This window comes from Mytilus edulis, chromosome 5 (genome assembly GCF_963676685.1).
Source record: "Mytilus edulis chromosome 5, xbMytEdul2.2, whole genome shotgun sequence".
Classification (NCBI taxonomy): Eukaryota; Metazoa; Mollusca; class Bivalvia; order Mytilida; family Mytilidae; genus Mytilus; species Mytilus edulis.
The window spans coordinates 22,905,822-22,923,155 of NC_092348.1; the positions used below are offsets into that span (position 1 = coordinate 22,905,822).

At 31.2% G+C, this 17,334-nt stretch overlaps 1 protein-coding gene across 2 annotated transcripts in view; it reads right to left on the reverse strand.

The window, feature by feature from the left end:
- Positions 1–14,317: 14,317 nt before the first annotated feature.
- Positions 14,318–17,334, reverse strand: part of LOC139523200 (thyrotropin-releasing hormone receptor-like) — a 105,580-nt gene continuing 102,563 nt past the window's right edge. For both annotated transcript variants that reach the window (XM_071317018.1, XM_071317019.1), the window contains exon 3: positions 14,318–14,541. In XM_071317018.1, coding sequence (XP_071173119.1) covers positions 14,384–14,541 — 158 coding nt within the window. In that variant the 3' untranslated portion in view covers positions 14,318–14,383. The remainder of the gene's footprint in view (positions 14,542–17,334) is intronic.

Genomic DNA, 17,334 nt, shown 5'->3' on the forward strand with positions numbered 1-17,334 from the left:
GTAAAACATTTACGTAAACCTCTTTGTATTGCAATATAGAACTTAAAAAAATGATTTCCCATTAGACCAATAAAAAATATCAACTTTAACATGTATCACGACATCAATAAAGGTCATCAAATGCCTCGAAGAATAAACACATCGTACGGATGATTGTTTTTGTATCTACAGAATTTACGACTCCCATTGATCGTTAAATCAGATAGACACATACTTCATATAAGAATATAAGAATGTTAAGACGTCTATTATAACGACAAAACGAATGCAGTATATCCCTTGCTCTTTGTAAAAGCGGAAAACATGCAATGGTATTTGTTTATTATAGGCATATCGCTGAGATTTATTTGTGCACTTTTATCATTTCTACAGTAAAATGTCTGAATACAGGTATGAGCATAGTTTTACAATCTATATAGTTCAAGAACAAGCAAAATTTATTAGAAAAGAACTCGAATTCTATAGCTATAATGGAGACTACCGTTCAAGGTGGTTCATTGTTTGTACAGATACTTAGTCCTGTGTTTGGAATCGATCTTGTTATCTTGGTTTTTTAATGATTTTTTTTCATTTGTGTAGGAACACATTGATGTTACATTGTTTTAGAATTAGATAGGATTTGGCATGACGTATGACCTTGAACATAGTCCATGCTGCTATCTATATATTTCCACTAGTTCACATTCTGATAAATTTTACAACAGGTACAATAAAAATAACATTTATCAACACAGTTGTACAATACTAACTTTACAATACAATACAATCTGACAATAGGACAGCGATTACACTCGACGCTATTTAGAATGTTGCTACATATAGTAGTCAAAACTTGCCAAATCTTGTGATGATACTAAAAAATCCGAAAAAGATTAAAAAAAATAATAATGTTATAATGCAGTTTATACGTATTCAATTATATCTTTATATGTGTAGGTTGAAGCAAGTGAGAAAACAAGATGATTAATTTGTTTTTAAAGTTAACTTCAATTTCTAATTTTGCCTATTTCATAATTTATTGATAAATATTCTCATTAAATTGGACACTTGTTGGCTTCAATATATTGCCACTAAATATTCAGCACATAAAGTAAGGTTGTCACTAAATATTCAAATCAGAAAATGAGGTTGCCACTAAATGATCAGCACATATGATGAGGTTCCTACTAAATGTCCAACAATTATAATGAAGTGAATTTGACGTCGAAAATATCCGTTTAACTGGCTCCACGTCGCTAGTAAAAACTACATTTGCAATAAATCGTCAAAATGTCGGTGCCTATTCGTCAAATAACAGTACTGTTTTCGTTTACAAAAACAGACTTAAGGTGAAAAGAAGCATTCCTCTTCGTGGTATAGTTTGTAATAAAGAAAAACTGTTGACTGAATAATGATGCTCAAGTTAGAATTAAAGTAAAATAGGGTTAGTATTTATGCTTGTAAATGTATTATGTTGTTGAGAAAAGAAAGTAAAGAAAAATGTGTTTCTGAAAATAAATGTCATATTCACATGCACAAACCATTAGGAAAACAGGTAAATGTTGGCAATTTTAAAATGTAATATTATAACTGTTATTTACAAAATGATATAACTAAAAATATCCAAAGAAAGTTTACTTATTCATGATATATACTTTTGAAAATGTACATTTTGTGTTTTATCTTAGTCCTCCTCTTCGTCCATTATTGAAGAGGGTACAACAATGACATGACTGTTCATATATGGTGAATACTATTGTTAAGTTTTGCATGTTATTTAAGGAATACGAGCACTGTAGTTGAAGATTTGACGGTCGCAAATTCAGTTTTACTGAGCATTCAGAGTAAGTCTGAGTAAATATTGTGTGATATACGAAAATGTTTGATACGAAAACTTATCATCGTTTGTTTTTCTGTGGTGTTTCGGAACTACCTAATAATCCATTGCGGTTGATATTGCATTCAGTCATTTTACTGTACACTTGATAAAAGAAGAGAGATAAGTAAGAAATATATGAAAATCGTCGCCTTGTACTCCGCTTTTTCAGTGAGCAAACAATTATATTATATGTGTTGTTTCGGAGTAGAGACGTTTTAATTTCTGTTTTAAATCTTGTATATAATTGGAGTCTCGATTTCTTTAAATACATAAATATAAGGAAAACAAAGGAACACCAGGACCACTGAATTGCAACAAAAACAAACGCCAACATACAAAGAAATGAACTATTTGATAACAACTGCCATAGTTCTAATATGACATCGGTCAATTGCCATATTCCTGATTTGGTACACTACAAATTGAAAATAATGGTGGGTTGAACTTTATATGATACATTTGAATAAGATGGAGTTGCTACAGGTCTTATTAAAAATCACTTTATGAAGATCGATTTTGCAATATCGAGATGTTTTTAGTATTTATTAAAAGCTATATGGGGTTTGACTGATTCCTACCCTCCATAGGGACTTTTCCTGCAAAGTTTGCATTAAAATAAACAATGAAATACAATTACATTAATACACGACGAAACCATTAATGGTAAACATAATGATGATATTTCTAAAAAAATATACCCATCTCCTACGGATCAATAGTGAATCACCATATGCACGTAATGGCGTTTAATCAATCACAACGTAACTTTTTACACGTTTGCGATATATTTTACATGTAGGACAATGAAGGAGGTTATATTCATTTCAAGTTCATGAACTGTCAAATTACAACTAGAATTATTTGACATCGGTTATTTTGTAAGGTAAGCCCCCCCCCCCTCCCCAAAATTCAATCATTTTTGGGACGAAACAAGCTTTTCATTGTTAAACATAAGGTTAATTATATGTAGAAACAGTACAGCAGCGGCTTCATACGGAGTATATATCTCACAAACGATTTTGCTGGGCTTGTATTTCATATAATGATGTCCTTAAAAGATGGCTGAGATCACAAGGAAGCTATTAAACTAAGAGGTCCAAATGTAGCTTGAAATCATCCCTTCGTAAATTTTACGGACACCATTACGAGGTGGTTGTTCATTATGGATTAATAATGATTTCGGACGAACAGTCCTACGCAAATATTTTCATGGTGAAACTATAAGAACAAATTATGTCAACATCTTATGGTGTTTATGTATCACAACTAGTTCGTTATGGCCGTGGGGATCGTGTAGCTTAGTATTAAGTTTCTTTGTATTAAGTTGTTTTTTATGTACTATTATTTGTCTGTTTGTGTTTTTCTTTTTAGCCATGCCGTTATCAGTTTGTGTTTCATTCTATGAGTTTGACTGTCACCTTGGTATCTTTCGCTCCTCTTTTATTTAAGATCGCACATTGATAAATAGCGAATAACAGCGCTCTGAATTGACTTGTTAATCGAAACATTTATTTTATTAAAGTTTTACATCTTATGAGGCTTCATGATCTTGTTTATTCAATAGAGAAATCGGGGATTACTAAACACGCACTTGACATGAATTATATAAGTATAAAACTTGACATAACAATTTATAGTTGGAACTTCCTGTATTCACTTCATCGTGAAATCATGTTGTTAAATATGTCTGATGTTTCCACATCGAAAGTAATATACATATATTATTGGATTTTCTAATTTAGTATAAAATTGATAAGAGTTCCGCGGAACTCAGTGTCTCGCCTACATTTGTTGTTAGTCTCATGCTCAACAAAAAATTGGGAAAAAATTAATAAAAAGTTACCTCTAGATACTATCTTTTTATTGTAAGAAGCTTCCGTCCAAGTTTTGTAAAAACCCAGGATGGTTTATGAATCTTAATTATGTTTAAAAAAAAAAACAAAAGTCCGTTTGTAATATTACCTGGAAGAAAAACTAAGTCCATTTATAAGTAATATATGGAAAAACAGGAAATAAATGTTCACAAAAGAGATACTAGCTTTTGTTCATATATAGCTTCAAAAATCCAGGATAGTTAAAGAAAATTATATAAAAAAATCTAATCACAGAGTGAATGTAATGTTAACTAACAGACAAAAAAGTACACATGACACAACATAGAAAACTAAAGAAATATAAATCTCTCCTGGTCACTCATAATTTTCTATACAAAAAACAGATTTTTACGATTTAGAACATCATATAAACTACTCTGAAAATGACCTGCTTATTTCTTGTCTTTTCTTGAAGTAATTGAAATTGGGATATAAATAAGTAGTTCTTAAGTCGAAGTGGAAATGGCTAAAAGGTTATAAAAATATTTAAAAAAAAGTAGAAAAAATTGCCATGTGTATATAGCTAATTTCGGTAGTTATATTTAAAAAAAGAATATGCAGCTTTTCAGTTTTATGTATATATCGGATCTGAAGAGCTTGTTTTATGTTCACTACATCCACATCCAGGAGAAATATGTATTTGCTATAAAAAAAAAAAGAAAAAAAGCTTTTATGAACCAATCAATTACCGTCATCAGATGTGTGTTTTGTTTTATTGCCTTGTTTAATTAATTTTTCCCCCACTCTCCATTTTTCATATATGTGATATATAAATACATCAATGGTAAAAATTCTTTTATAGTACAAAGTCAAAGCTATTTATAAAAAGAAACATGCCCTCAGGGTACAAGCTTACACAAATTTATTCCATATATAAATATATACATAGATTGAGGCATCAATCTACATTGTATTGTTACTTGAGCTGTTATTAGTTGTTTGATTTTGTGTCAGTTCAATTTTCTACATATAACCCAAGAGAGTCTGGTAAACATAATGACATAGTTATAAACCAAGTCTCAGCGGTAACTACTCAGAACATTCTGGAACAATTGGAGAATAGTCATTTAAATTGTTCTGAATAAACTCATCAGAGATACCACGATTCAAATCTCATAATGCCAGACGTGCGTTAAACAAACGACAGTCACTGAATAGCAGGCTCCTGACTTGGGACAGGCACAGACATAAATAATGTTGCAGGGTTTATTATCACTATTTAAAAAAAACCGTATATTTAAAGCTGTCTATAAAGCTTGCTGATTTCAAGAATTGATTTAAACATTTACTGAGATGAATTCACTATTCCTTAATCATTTTCACTACTACCTCAAGAACATGTTGTTCAGTCGTTGTAGTCTGTGAGTGTGGTTCATATGTGTTTCTCTTTTTTTTATATATATTATTTAGACAGTTGGTTTTCCTGTTTGAATAGCTGTCAACAAGTCATTTTATGCCCCTTATAGCTTGCAGTTTGGTGTAAGCCACGGGCCCGTGCTGATGGCTGTACTTTGACCTATAATTGTCATTTTTCTATTCAATGTGACTTGGATAGAGAGTTGTCGCATTGGGCACGTATACAAATCTTATTTATAAGTATAGGTTTTAATTCAGTTTCTGTAATTCCTTTGCAATTTAACTTTTTTTTGACTCATTGGATAAATAGTTTTGATAAACGTGTTGATGGAGTTGATGTTAGACGATAATTGGCTGAGTTTCAGGTTCACAACCATTATAAGCTGACTGAATGTATCGAAATATGCTAAAAGTTGTAAGAAAATATTTTGGAATGTAAAAGGCACTTGAAGGAGTATTTCGTTTATTAAAAATGAAAATTTATTTGATAGCAATTAGAGAAAAATATTCTTGGAAAGTTACTCGTAGACTATCGGATTTATCGAATCTCGATAGTTGAATTATCAATTATACCATTTAGATAATCCTTATCTATAAATACAAAATGGTTTGCAGTGTGATATTTGTTATGTATATCTCTCAAATCTATGAATGGAATCAATTTATTTGGACAAACGGCGGTCGATATCTAATGTAATGATACTAAATATCTATATCATCTTTCAACGTATCTTGAGCATGCTATTACAAATACCGAGATAACTCCCTCTCTCTCTCTCTCTCTCTCTCGTTTCTCTTTTTTCGTTTTTATATTATTTAGATATATATCGGGTCTGAAGAGCTAGTATTATGTTCACGACAACCACCTCCAGGAGAAAGATGTATCTGCTATAATAAATTAAAAAAAGCTATTATGAACCAATCAATTACCGTCATCAGATGTGTTTTGTTTTATTGTCTTATTTGATTAATTTTTCCCCCGCTCTCCATTTTGAATAAATGTGGTATATATACATATCAATTGTAAATAATTTTTTTAGTACTAAGTCAAAGCTATTTATAAAAATAAACATGTCATCAGGGTACAAGCTCACATGAATATATTCCAAATATAAATATATACATAGATTGATACATTGTATTATTGCTTTAAGATGCTATTTATTGTTTGATTTTGCGTCAGTTCAGTTTTCTACATATAACCCAAGAGAGTCTGGTAAACATAATTACATAGTTATAAACCAAGTCTCAGCGGTAACTACTCAGAACATTCTGGAACAATTGGAGGATAGCCATTTTAATTGTTCTGATTAAACTCATCAGAGATACCAGGATTCAAATCTCATAATGCCAGACGTGCTTTAAACAAACGACAATCACTGAATAGCAGGCTCCTGACTTGGGACAGGCACAGACATAAAAAATGTCGCAGGGTTTATTATCACTATTTAAAAAAAACCGTATATTTAAAGTTGTCTATAAAGATTGCTGATTTCAAGAATTGATTTAAACATTTGCTGAGATGAATTCACTATTCCTTAATCTGTTTCACTACTACCTCAAGAACATGTTGTGCAGTCGTTGTCCTTTGTTGAAGTGGTTCATGTGTGTTTCTCTTTTTCATTTTTATATAATTTAGACAGTTTGTTTTCCTGTTTGAATTGATGTCCATAGGTCATTTTATGCCCCGTATCGCTTGATTTTCGGTGTAAGTCACGGACCAGACTGCCGTTATGACCTATAACTGTCAATTTTTATACAATGTGACTTGGATAGAGAGATGTTGCATTTGGCACGTATACACATTTTATTTATATGAGTAGGTTTTAGTCTAATGTCTCTAATTCCTTTGCAATTGAGGTTATTTTGACTCATTGGATAAATTCTTCTGATAAACGTGTTGGTGTAGTATGTAAGAAGATAGTTGTCTGAGTTTTAGGGTCACAACCATTATAAGGTAGCACTCCACAGTTAGAAAATAAAATTGGAAATGAGCCACAAAATGTGTTATCATCTCCTATTCCTGGATTTCTAATACATTAACCTAATTGTTTGTGTTGAACATGTGAATATGTATGTTATCAGAATCGTCCAGAGATTTCATTTTCAAAAGTTAAAAGGGTGAGAAAAAAATCCTTTTATGTGTATCCATGGCAACATTCGCATTTATTTACCATAAAATATTGCAAAAAGGGGAATAAACATGTCACATATCCCCCCAAAAGTTTGATCAAACTAGAATTTAATGCCTTTGAGTGATACCTTTTTAGAAACTGTTTTCATAAATCTTCTTTATGATAAAAAAAAAATGGGTGTCCTTCTCTTCATTTCTTTGTAAAATCTAATCACAAAGTTCGTGCGACAAAAAGTTGGAAAAAACATTACAATAGTTGCCGGACCAATGTATGGTATGGACATACAAATACGGACTGTCATACAGAAAACAGCCTATATTACATACATTATATGATCTTCATGTTCATATAAACCCAATACGAAGGTTATTTTAATACTCAGCAATCCAAAATGAATTTTATTGCACACTGGCTCTTATATTTGAAAAATCCACAGGGGCCAAAATCACTGGGGTAAAGCTGATGACCGTAACTGCATTCACGGTCATCCCAAGATGTCGGATGAAAAAATAGGTCAGTTTCTGTATTGTCTGTTAAAGTGTTTCTATATCATTTTCTTTACAAATCATACATTGAAACGATGTAAATTTATAAAAGAATCACTCGAAAATCACTAATTACTTCCGAGAAATGTGCATGAAACGGGAAATTCGATTTGAAAAAATCGTTAAGATGACCGTAAATCATAATCAAAATATTTTCAAGATGACCGTAACATAAAACAATGATGACCGTGATTGGTAAAAAGATGACCGTAACTTGTAAAGGATGACCGTAATGTAACGAAAATGGGTCATAGTTCATTTATTTTGATGTGAAATACCAGTTGTCTTTTCCTGTTAATTGTGTTTCTATATGTATATAAGTTTCTCCATAGTTGGAGCACCGTCTATTTGTTAAAACACCCCTAAATTTGGTATAGTCTTGATTTTCACCCCTTTAAGTATAATGGACCGTTCCATATGGTAGTATATAAGCCAGCTCAAGACAGAGAAACTTTGTCAGTTTTATGTGGACCGTTGAAGTGATAACATCAGGGATTATTTTCCAACTGGTAAGTAGAGTGAATTAAGTGATTCCAAAGGATATATAAATAGTGTTCGGATTTATATGTGAATATTGCAATAGTGATTGTGATACAATGTATAAAGTGAATCTGATATATATAAGTGGTTATTGTATTAATGAGAATACAAGGTGTATACTTGCTGGTGTTGCAAGTTGTAGTATGTGGAAGTGTGAATACTTCATATATTTGTATTAGTGAGAATACAAGGTGTTTACTTGCTGGTTTTGCAAGTTGTTATATTGTGAAAGTGTATTAGTGAAAGTGCACTGTGTTAAACCTTACCAGTTGGATAATATTCATTGTGTGGGAACTCAAAGGGATAGTTAGTGCGTGAGTTCAGCTGTGTTATATATATATTCCTTGTGAATTGAAACATTGTGCAAGTGTAATTGTGTCATTGTGTTATTGTGGTTAGTTGCAGACTAACAAAGTGATACTACATATTGGTGGACGTTGTAAATAGAAGTTGTATATATGTGATTTTGTGTTCATACGTTTTGTGTAATACTTACTTGATGCATGTTGCAAGGTAGTCTGTTGGTGACATGGTGTAATAAAGGGCCGTATGCATGTTGCATAATAATCTGTTAGTGACATTGTGAATAAATCGGTCTGATACATGTTGCATAGTGATTGCATAGTGACATTGTGTGTATATATTCTGTAATAAGGCATTGTGTGTATACATAGTGAATGAAGAACTTCACCCTGTAATTTAATTTATGTGCATTGTGTAGCTTATATATTTGACATTGTGAATTCATATAAGGGTGTGTTGATTGTTTTAAATAGGACAACTTGTTGTGGTGCAAATTTAAGTTGAACACTTGAAATCCTGATTTATTCAGATACGGATCCATTGATCGCCCGGTTACACGTTACAGTAATTTGTAAAGACTGACTGTAATTTATATAGGACGACCGTAACTTTTATAGGATGACCATCAATTCTAAGAAATATCCGTATTGTATTCAAAGCTTTTTTGTTGAGTTTGTCGATCTCAATAGGGGCTCGGTTAGCGGATATAAATATGTTTCATAAATTTCTTTTTTTAAACTATAGTATAATTGGCCATATTTAGGATTTATAACAATGATAGTAAATTGCATATTTCTCGTAAACAATGAAATATTTATTGATATCGACGTTAAAATTTTAACACAAATTTACAGCGATACGACGAAAATTTGAAGAAACATGAATGTGTCCCTTAGGCCTAGTACACGGATGCCTCATCTACAATATCATTTTCTATGTTTGGTGGACTATGAAAATGGGATAAAACTGTAATTTGGCATTAGAATTAAAAAGATCATTCCATAGGGAAAATGTGTACTAAGTTTCAATTTTATTTAACTTGAAGCTGGACAAACGGACAAACAAACAGACGAACGGACGAACGTACGCACAGACCAGAAAAACATAATGCCAATAAATGGAGCATTAAAAACATTAATAATACATACGAATATTTGGTAATCGAGCCCATGTGTATGGGTCCAGAGGAAGCAGATATATGCAGGCGGAAACACTTTTGAAATAGAGCAAAAGAATCGAAGCTCTGTGTTTATCGAGAAAGCGATAAAAGTTAACTGTAATGTTTGATATAGTAACAAAATTTTAAAAAGTTAATAGAAACAAATAAAACGACAATTTTTTTATTTTAAAAACACCATTTGCATGAGTTTTCAATGTATCTATTACATAGTAAATAAATGCAAAACAATAAGATATCAAGTCGACGACATGGTTCTTATCGGGGCCTTTTATAGCTGACTATGCGGTATGGGCTTTGCTCATTGTTGAAGGCCTTACGGTTACCTATAGTTGTTAATGTTTGTGTCATTTTTGTCTTTTCTGGATAGCTGTCTCATTGGCAATAATACCACATCTTCTTTTTTATATATAGTATCTATAAGTTGGATGTAGAAAATGCATAACCTCCGATTTTTTTTTATCACGGACGGAGAACATATCAATCTTTTAGTTCAGAAATTTTCGTGTCTGCCCTTCCATTATGTGAATCAAGAAAATATTCCCCAAAACAGGTAACGATTGTATCGAAAAGAGAAAAATCGAGTGCACCTTTTTATGTTAGGGCATGTTTGGGGTGTATATTTTGTCTTTAAAACGTACAAAGCAAGAGTATTTTATATAGCATCTCGCTTCAGATTCTATCATTATTATATATCAAAGCTACAGGTTGACTTTATAACGTAAAAAAATGACAGTACGAAAAGATGAAATATATGGGTCAATTGAGATACCTATCTAATGAATCACAAAAACAGAGTAGGTGTGTTCGAATAGCTATTTTTTCTAAAAGGACTTGACGACAGTCTTTTAATTTGGATGATGAAAATGTGTGTGTGATAACTAGGGTTTATAATCTTCAACCACTGAAAATGTTTAGTCTGCCCTTCCACGAAATATTTAATTAGAATTTTTTTAAATGCTTAAGAATTTTCAAAAATTCCATCTGACATCCAAACAGACAATATTTTTAAGGCAGCAACCATTTGATTTTCTGGGGGGGGGGGGGGGGGGGCTATGTTTTTTTTTGGAAAAAAAAGTTTGTTTCCAGTTTTTGGAGAAAAAAATAAATTGTTTTCGATCCTGAGAAAAAAAAATTGTTTGTTTCACCCTCAGCTGCCACTATATGTAATGCTAAAATAGAATGATAGAATAAAATAATTTGTCCAGAAAAAAAAAACCATAACTAATGCTCATTAGCTAATACTAGTAGATACATTTGTATTTTAAAATATAACTGACATATAACGATCGATCGTAATGGTGCTATGTGGATAAATTTATCAGCTTTCAAGAGCAAAATTGGCAGAGCGTCATCCCTACAATGGCTTCCATTTCTACGACTGTGAGCATGAACTGGCGTAATGGGGAGATAATTTTGAAGAAGTAGAATCCTGACTGTATGAATAACATTTCTGTATATATACAAATTGACAACGTTCCGCCTTGTGATACGCTTTTCGTACAATTCTATTTTAAGGATCTACTTTGCTGGAGCTCACCTTCACTAGATTATTCGAATGATATTTTCAAAATATTTCTGTTATTTTATTTGCACGACAAAATGAAAGACGATATAATATCAATGGGTGTACATGCAATTTTTTGGCATTTTTAAAAATGTGTATTATTATATGTCATTAAAAGGAATCCCAGAAACAAAAAAAAATCTTTTGTCGAGCAGTTGAAGGCTGTGCACCGCATGTCTTTTGGCAAATTCATTTTTGAACCCTCTACTGTAAAAAAGATACATATGGTAATCTTTGCATTCGAAGCACGTCTTATTTTCTTCTACCTATAGGATAAAACTTTCATATTAATATGTGTATACCAACACGATTAATCATTTGATACAAAAAGATAGTTATATAAATACGGATATTTCTTAGAATTGAGGGTCATCCTTTAAAAGTTACGGTCATCATTTACAAATTACGGTCATCTTAAAAGCAGTTACGGTCAGCCTTGTTATGAATCGCTGATTCTGTTACGGTCATCTCGATTGTGATTTACGGTCATCTTGGCGATTTTTTCAAATCGAATTTCCCGTTTCATGCACATTTCTCAGAAGTAATTAGTGATTTTCGAGTGATTCTTTTATAAATTTACATCGTTTCAATGTATGATTTGTAAAGAAAATGATATAGAAACACTTTAACAGACAATACAGAAACTGACCTAATTTTTCATCCGACATCTTGGGATGACCGTGAATGCAGTTACGGTCATCAGCTTTACCCCAGTGAAAATGCGAAACTACACTCCTAATTGTGGAGTGCTACCTAAGCTGACTGGATGTATCGTCATGTGCTAAAAGGTGTAAGAAAAAAATTTGAAATGTGAAAGGCACTTGAAGGAGTATTTCGTTTATTAAAAATGAAAATTTATTTGATAGCAATTAGAGAAAAATATTCTTGGAAAGTTACTCGTAGACTATCGGATTTATCGAATCTCGATAGTTGAATTATCAATTATACCATTTAGATAATCCTTATCTATAAATACAAAATGGTTTGCAGCGTGATATTTGTTATGTATATCTCTCAAATCTATGAATGGAATCAATTTATTTGGACAAACGGCGGTCGATATCTAATGTAATGATAATAAATATCTATATCATCTTTATACGTATCTTAATCATGCTATCAAAAAGACCGAGAGAAAAGGGTGTAACATATAAAACAAGATCTGTTGACTCTACAGGAGCACATGAAACCACAAATGTGTTTTGATTGGATATGTGCTGCTGAGTTTTCAGTTTACTCGGTTTAATGAAACGTTGCTGTCTCTTTGAAGTTTCTTATTTTTGCAATAGCATTGACTTATAATTTTGAATGTGTTTTTAGTATAGTTTGGCTTTCTTTTAAGTAGGTGCGAGCTATCGATGACACAGTGTATTATATTGTTTTATATCTCATTTTGTTTACTTGTGGTTTTTGCTATCTATCATTCCGTCATTCAAGATGTTTATCTTATATTGATTTTTATTCTAATTTTGATAATGTGTCTCTTATAGTTCAGTGATCGGATTAAAGATTAATATGGGACGGTAGAAGGTTATTTAAGTGGTGGGCTAAAGGTACCTCTCCTTGGTACCAACTAACATCCTGAGGTGAATTCGTATTATAAGGCAATATGGTGGAAATAGACAAACATAGCGTATTCATTACAACAGGAAGCTGATGACTTTTATGACTCTTTGTGTGTGATTTCTATTATCTTAGATGATTATTTGATAAGAATATAATATATCTGACAATATACTCGGAATTAATATATCATTTCATTCCTATATTTAGAATAACGATATATTTTTTTTCCGTATCGATCACGCACCTTGATAATAAAACTTAACCTGAGGCAAATCATGCTTACAATTGTTTTGTTATGAATTGTCAACAACAAATATGATATATGCTTTTATCATTAACAATAAAACAAAAAGAGTTAACAATATCAGAAGAAATATTACTTTCAACAAAAATATAGATTATACTCGTATGAACTGTTTGCCTGTAGCCAATTGGGAACTGTTGCCCGGCGCCTGTATTAAGCCCAGTTTTATGTCAATCTCTAATGTTATGCGTAGTGTGTTTAAAATATTTTTTTTGACTTTGTGTCCTTTTTTTTTTTATCTATGTCATGTATCTGTTTATTTTTTGTCTACCCTTTTGCTAAGATACCAGAATATTTGTCTGATCAGTATTTTCACCAATTTATGCCTTAATCCAGATTATGACATTTTCACCAAGTAAGAAAAATAAAAGATAAATTTATACCAACAAAAACAAATAAAAATAAAATTATTTACCATACACACTTTTATAAACATCCGGTTCCTCATTACAGTGTATTTATATAAAGGCAACAGTAGGATACCGCTTTTTTTTATAGTCATAAGTCGATTAATTAAAATCAAATCCGGGTTACAAACTAAAACCGAGACCAACACATCAACTTTAAGAGGAATACAACGGAACAACATAAACACTAAACTCCAATAAAAACAAACACCAACATTCGTAGAAACGGAGTATTTGATAACACCTGCAATATATATATGATATGGCATCGGTCGTGCATCAGGAATGCGACAGAAATTTTCAAGAAACTAAAAAGTTATCTAACATCTACAAAAAAGACTATTCCTGTCTGGACAAACACGTAAGAAAATCTTATAAACTTCTCTTAAATAGCTCCCGAACTTGAAAAAGGTCTTTTCAACTTGTGTTGAATTATTTTGATTTCAATGTGGAAATAATAATCGAAGCAAATAAAAGGACATGAATCCTGAAAACATTGGTTAGAACACATTTTTCTACCAAGTAAAAACAGATTTTCTTATCACAATGTGTAATTAAATGAACAGCTTTAAAGCTGGCGATGTTGAAAAACAGCATTTCAGAAGCCAAAACTTTCAATAATGAACAATCGAAACAAAAGAATAGTACCGTCACAATTCGGTTGCTGAATAAAAATAAACTCATCTTTGTAATGATATCTCTTGTTTAATCCATGCATGCTGAATGAAAATGATAACAAGCTTAAATATGATTATTTCAGTTGAATTACAGAAGTGATTCTTTCCGAGGAAGAGTACGGGGATGGATTTCTGCTGCGATGATTTTTAATGACAAGAACATTCCGTTCAACATTGTTTGTCATACACTCCATACTAAACGTGGCTTGTGGCTTGTTGTATCTGCCAGCATCTACAAAACATGAAAGCATATTCAAATTAGTAAGCGTAATAATTAGCAAATGATTATGAGGCTTCAATATTAATTGTATCTTAAAAGATCACCAGAAGACATTAAATGGTTTTACACAGACAACTTCTAAGTTCTCATATTGAAAATAGCGCATATTGATATACAAATGTAAACAAACTAGTTGACTGATCGGCAATCACATCTTCTTTATTATTTTTATAATGTGCATTTTTTCTTTGTTTTCCTTAATAGAAATAAGCAGATATGGCTTCCAATTGTTCTGCAGGTCGAATCAAAGATCTATAAGTGGTATTTCTAAACTCGATACTCTCTTTTATATGGTTTATCAAACTTAATTTCAATTTACTACTACAGTACTAGTTGGACAACAAGGATATCATTGTTGTTAGTGCATTAAGGTCAACATCATGCCCCATAACATTCGTCGTAATGGTATCTTGATATCTTTAGCTTGTAATAGATTATCTAATTCTAGATTGTTAATGAATTGTAGAACTCACAATATTTAAATTATCTAACTTTAGATTGTTAATGAATTGTACAACTCACAATATTTAAATTATCTCACTTTAGATTGTTAATGAATTGTAGAACTCACAATATTTAAATTTTCTAACTTAAGATTGTTTGGTGTTAGTGGGTTAGTGTTTCGTTGAAATACACGCTACACCTTTCTCATAATTCAAATCTTGAATGTTAGATTTATTTTTATTTATGGGTGTCATGACAACAAAAAGAAAATAAACAAATAACCCCATTTCTTGTCGATACGACTATAAAGTCCTATATAGGCGAATTAGTTTTGTGAGATGTTACAACATTTTTCATCTGGACATAGTTTTATTTCATTTTAATACAAGTACAAGAGGGCTAATTTGTCGACTTAATATAACTTTGTGAATGAGTAGACCGATTTTACACAAAATAAATTACTTCTTTATAACTTTTATCGCTATATTTATTTGAATCAATAATAGAAAGTAGGTCTATAAAAAAGTAAATTATATTTTCTTAAAGTCAGTTCTTCAAATTTAATTCATCCAATTACTGTTAATTAGGTACTGTTCAAGACTTTGCCTGTAGTCAATTAGACGTATAGTTTATATATTTTCAGAAAAATCAATTTTCTGTGAATGACTGTGAATATTGAATCTTACATAAAACTGGTGATCAATCTGAGGAGAGGTATTGGAACACGGGTTTACTTAGTTTAGTAATAAAGCTATATATATATATATGCTTATTTCTATCGAATAAAACATATATATATATATCTTTGTCTTTCTAGATTGGTTTATGAATAAATTTCGTGAAAGGTTAAACAAAGCATCAACACTGTGCAGTTCAAAATGTAGTGTATTTGGTTTTAGCTCTCTCTCGCTTTCTCACTTCTGTAGTTAATTACTTTAAAGTAGCCGTGTTATATTCTGTACATTACGTCAATTTAGTTATTGTTAATACATACATGTTTTTAAGAAATGTTTATTATATTTCAGATCGTATTGAACAGAATTTCGAAACTGTCTGATCGTCAATCAATGTTTTATTTGTTATTCAATTAGAAAACATTGCAAATATTCGACCATGAACATTCTTGATGACGTTAAATCTAGAAAAGCGTCGGACACATACACTTAAAATGTATTGTTTTTTTTTTAAATGAAGATTTTACAATCAACTGCTTGAAGCAATATAAAATGAAAAGCCACTTTATCCAGAAACTGTTCTGAGTATTGGGTCAACGTATGAATGCGAAAAAAACACAACTATTTGGGATTTTTGTTTAAATATTTTTGTCAACACATCTTAACCATGTCGTTTATGTGTGATGTTACACTATCTTGCCAGATAAGGGGGGAGATTTGGTACCATTAAAAAGTTTAAACCCGCTGCAGTTGTTTGCACCTTTCCTAAGTCAGGATGATGTTCAGTAGTTGTAGCTTGTTTATTTGATTTATAAGTGTTTTTTAATTCGTTTTTATATAGATTAGACCATTGGTTTTCCCGTTTGAATGGTTTAACACTTGTAATTTTTGGGGTCCTTTATAGCTTGCTGTGCGGTGTGAGCCAAGGATCCGTGTTGAAGACCGTACTTTAACTTATAATGGTTTACTTTTATAAATTGTGACTTGGATGGAGAGTTGTCTCAAAGGCACTTATACAACATCTTCTTATATCTACAAACTACACTATGTGGTTTCATAAAGAACATTAAAAAAAACTTTTTTAGGATAGCATTCCAATATGGAAAATAATGATAACAATATTTGATAAAATTTATCAAAATAACAATTTTTGGAAATATTTGAGTCTTAATTATTCTTTAAAAAAAACCCCGGAAATATGACATAATGATTGTCATAACAATAAGGTGGTACCCAACACCTTGATTAAAATTAATTTGGCTCGTTTAATTTTCATAAAATTTTGACAAAATATTAACTTTGACCCTTTGAAAAATATAAAAATTTCAGAAAACATGAACCAATCACTTTCTTGGAAAAAAATTTGTTGGATAGATTGCAGTTTGACAAACACTTATCTTGATCATTGAGAAGCTTAATATTTCCTGAACAATACAACGTGATTTTAACGTTTCACTGATTTGACAGAGTTATATCCCTGTAGTGTGAAGTACGTACCACCTTAAGGTATACCAATTAAGTCACTTTCTATGATTTTGTTTAGAACGATTCAAAGACACTATTCAAACTGAATATAGTATTATTTCATAGAGTAATATACCTCACTACTTATAGTGTATTTCATTTC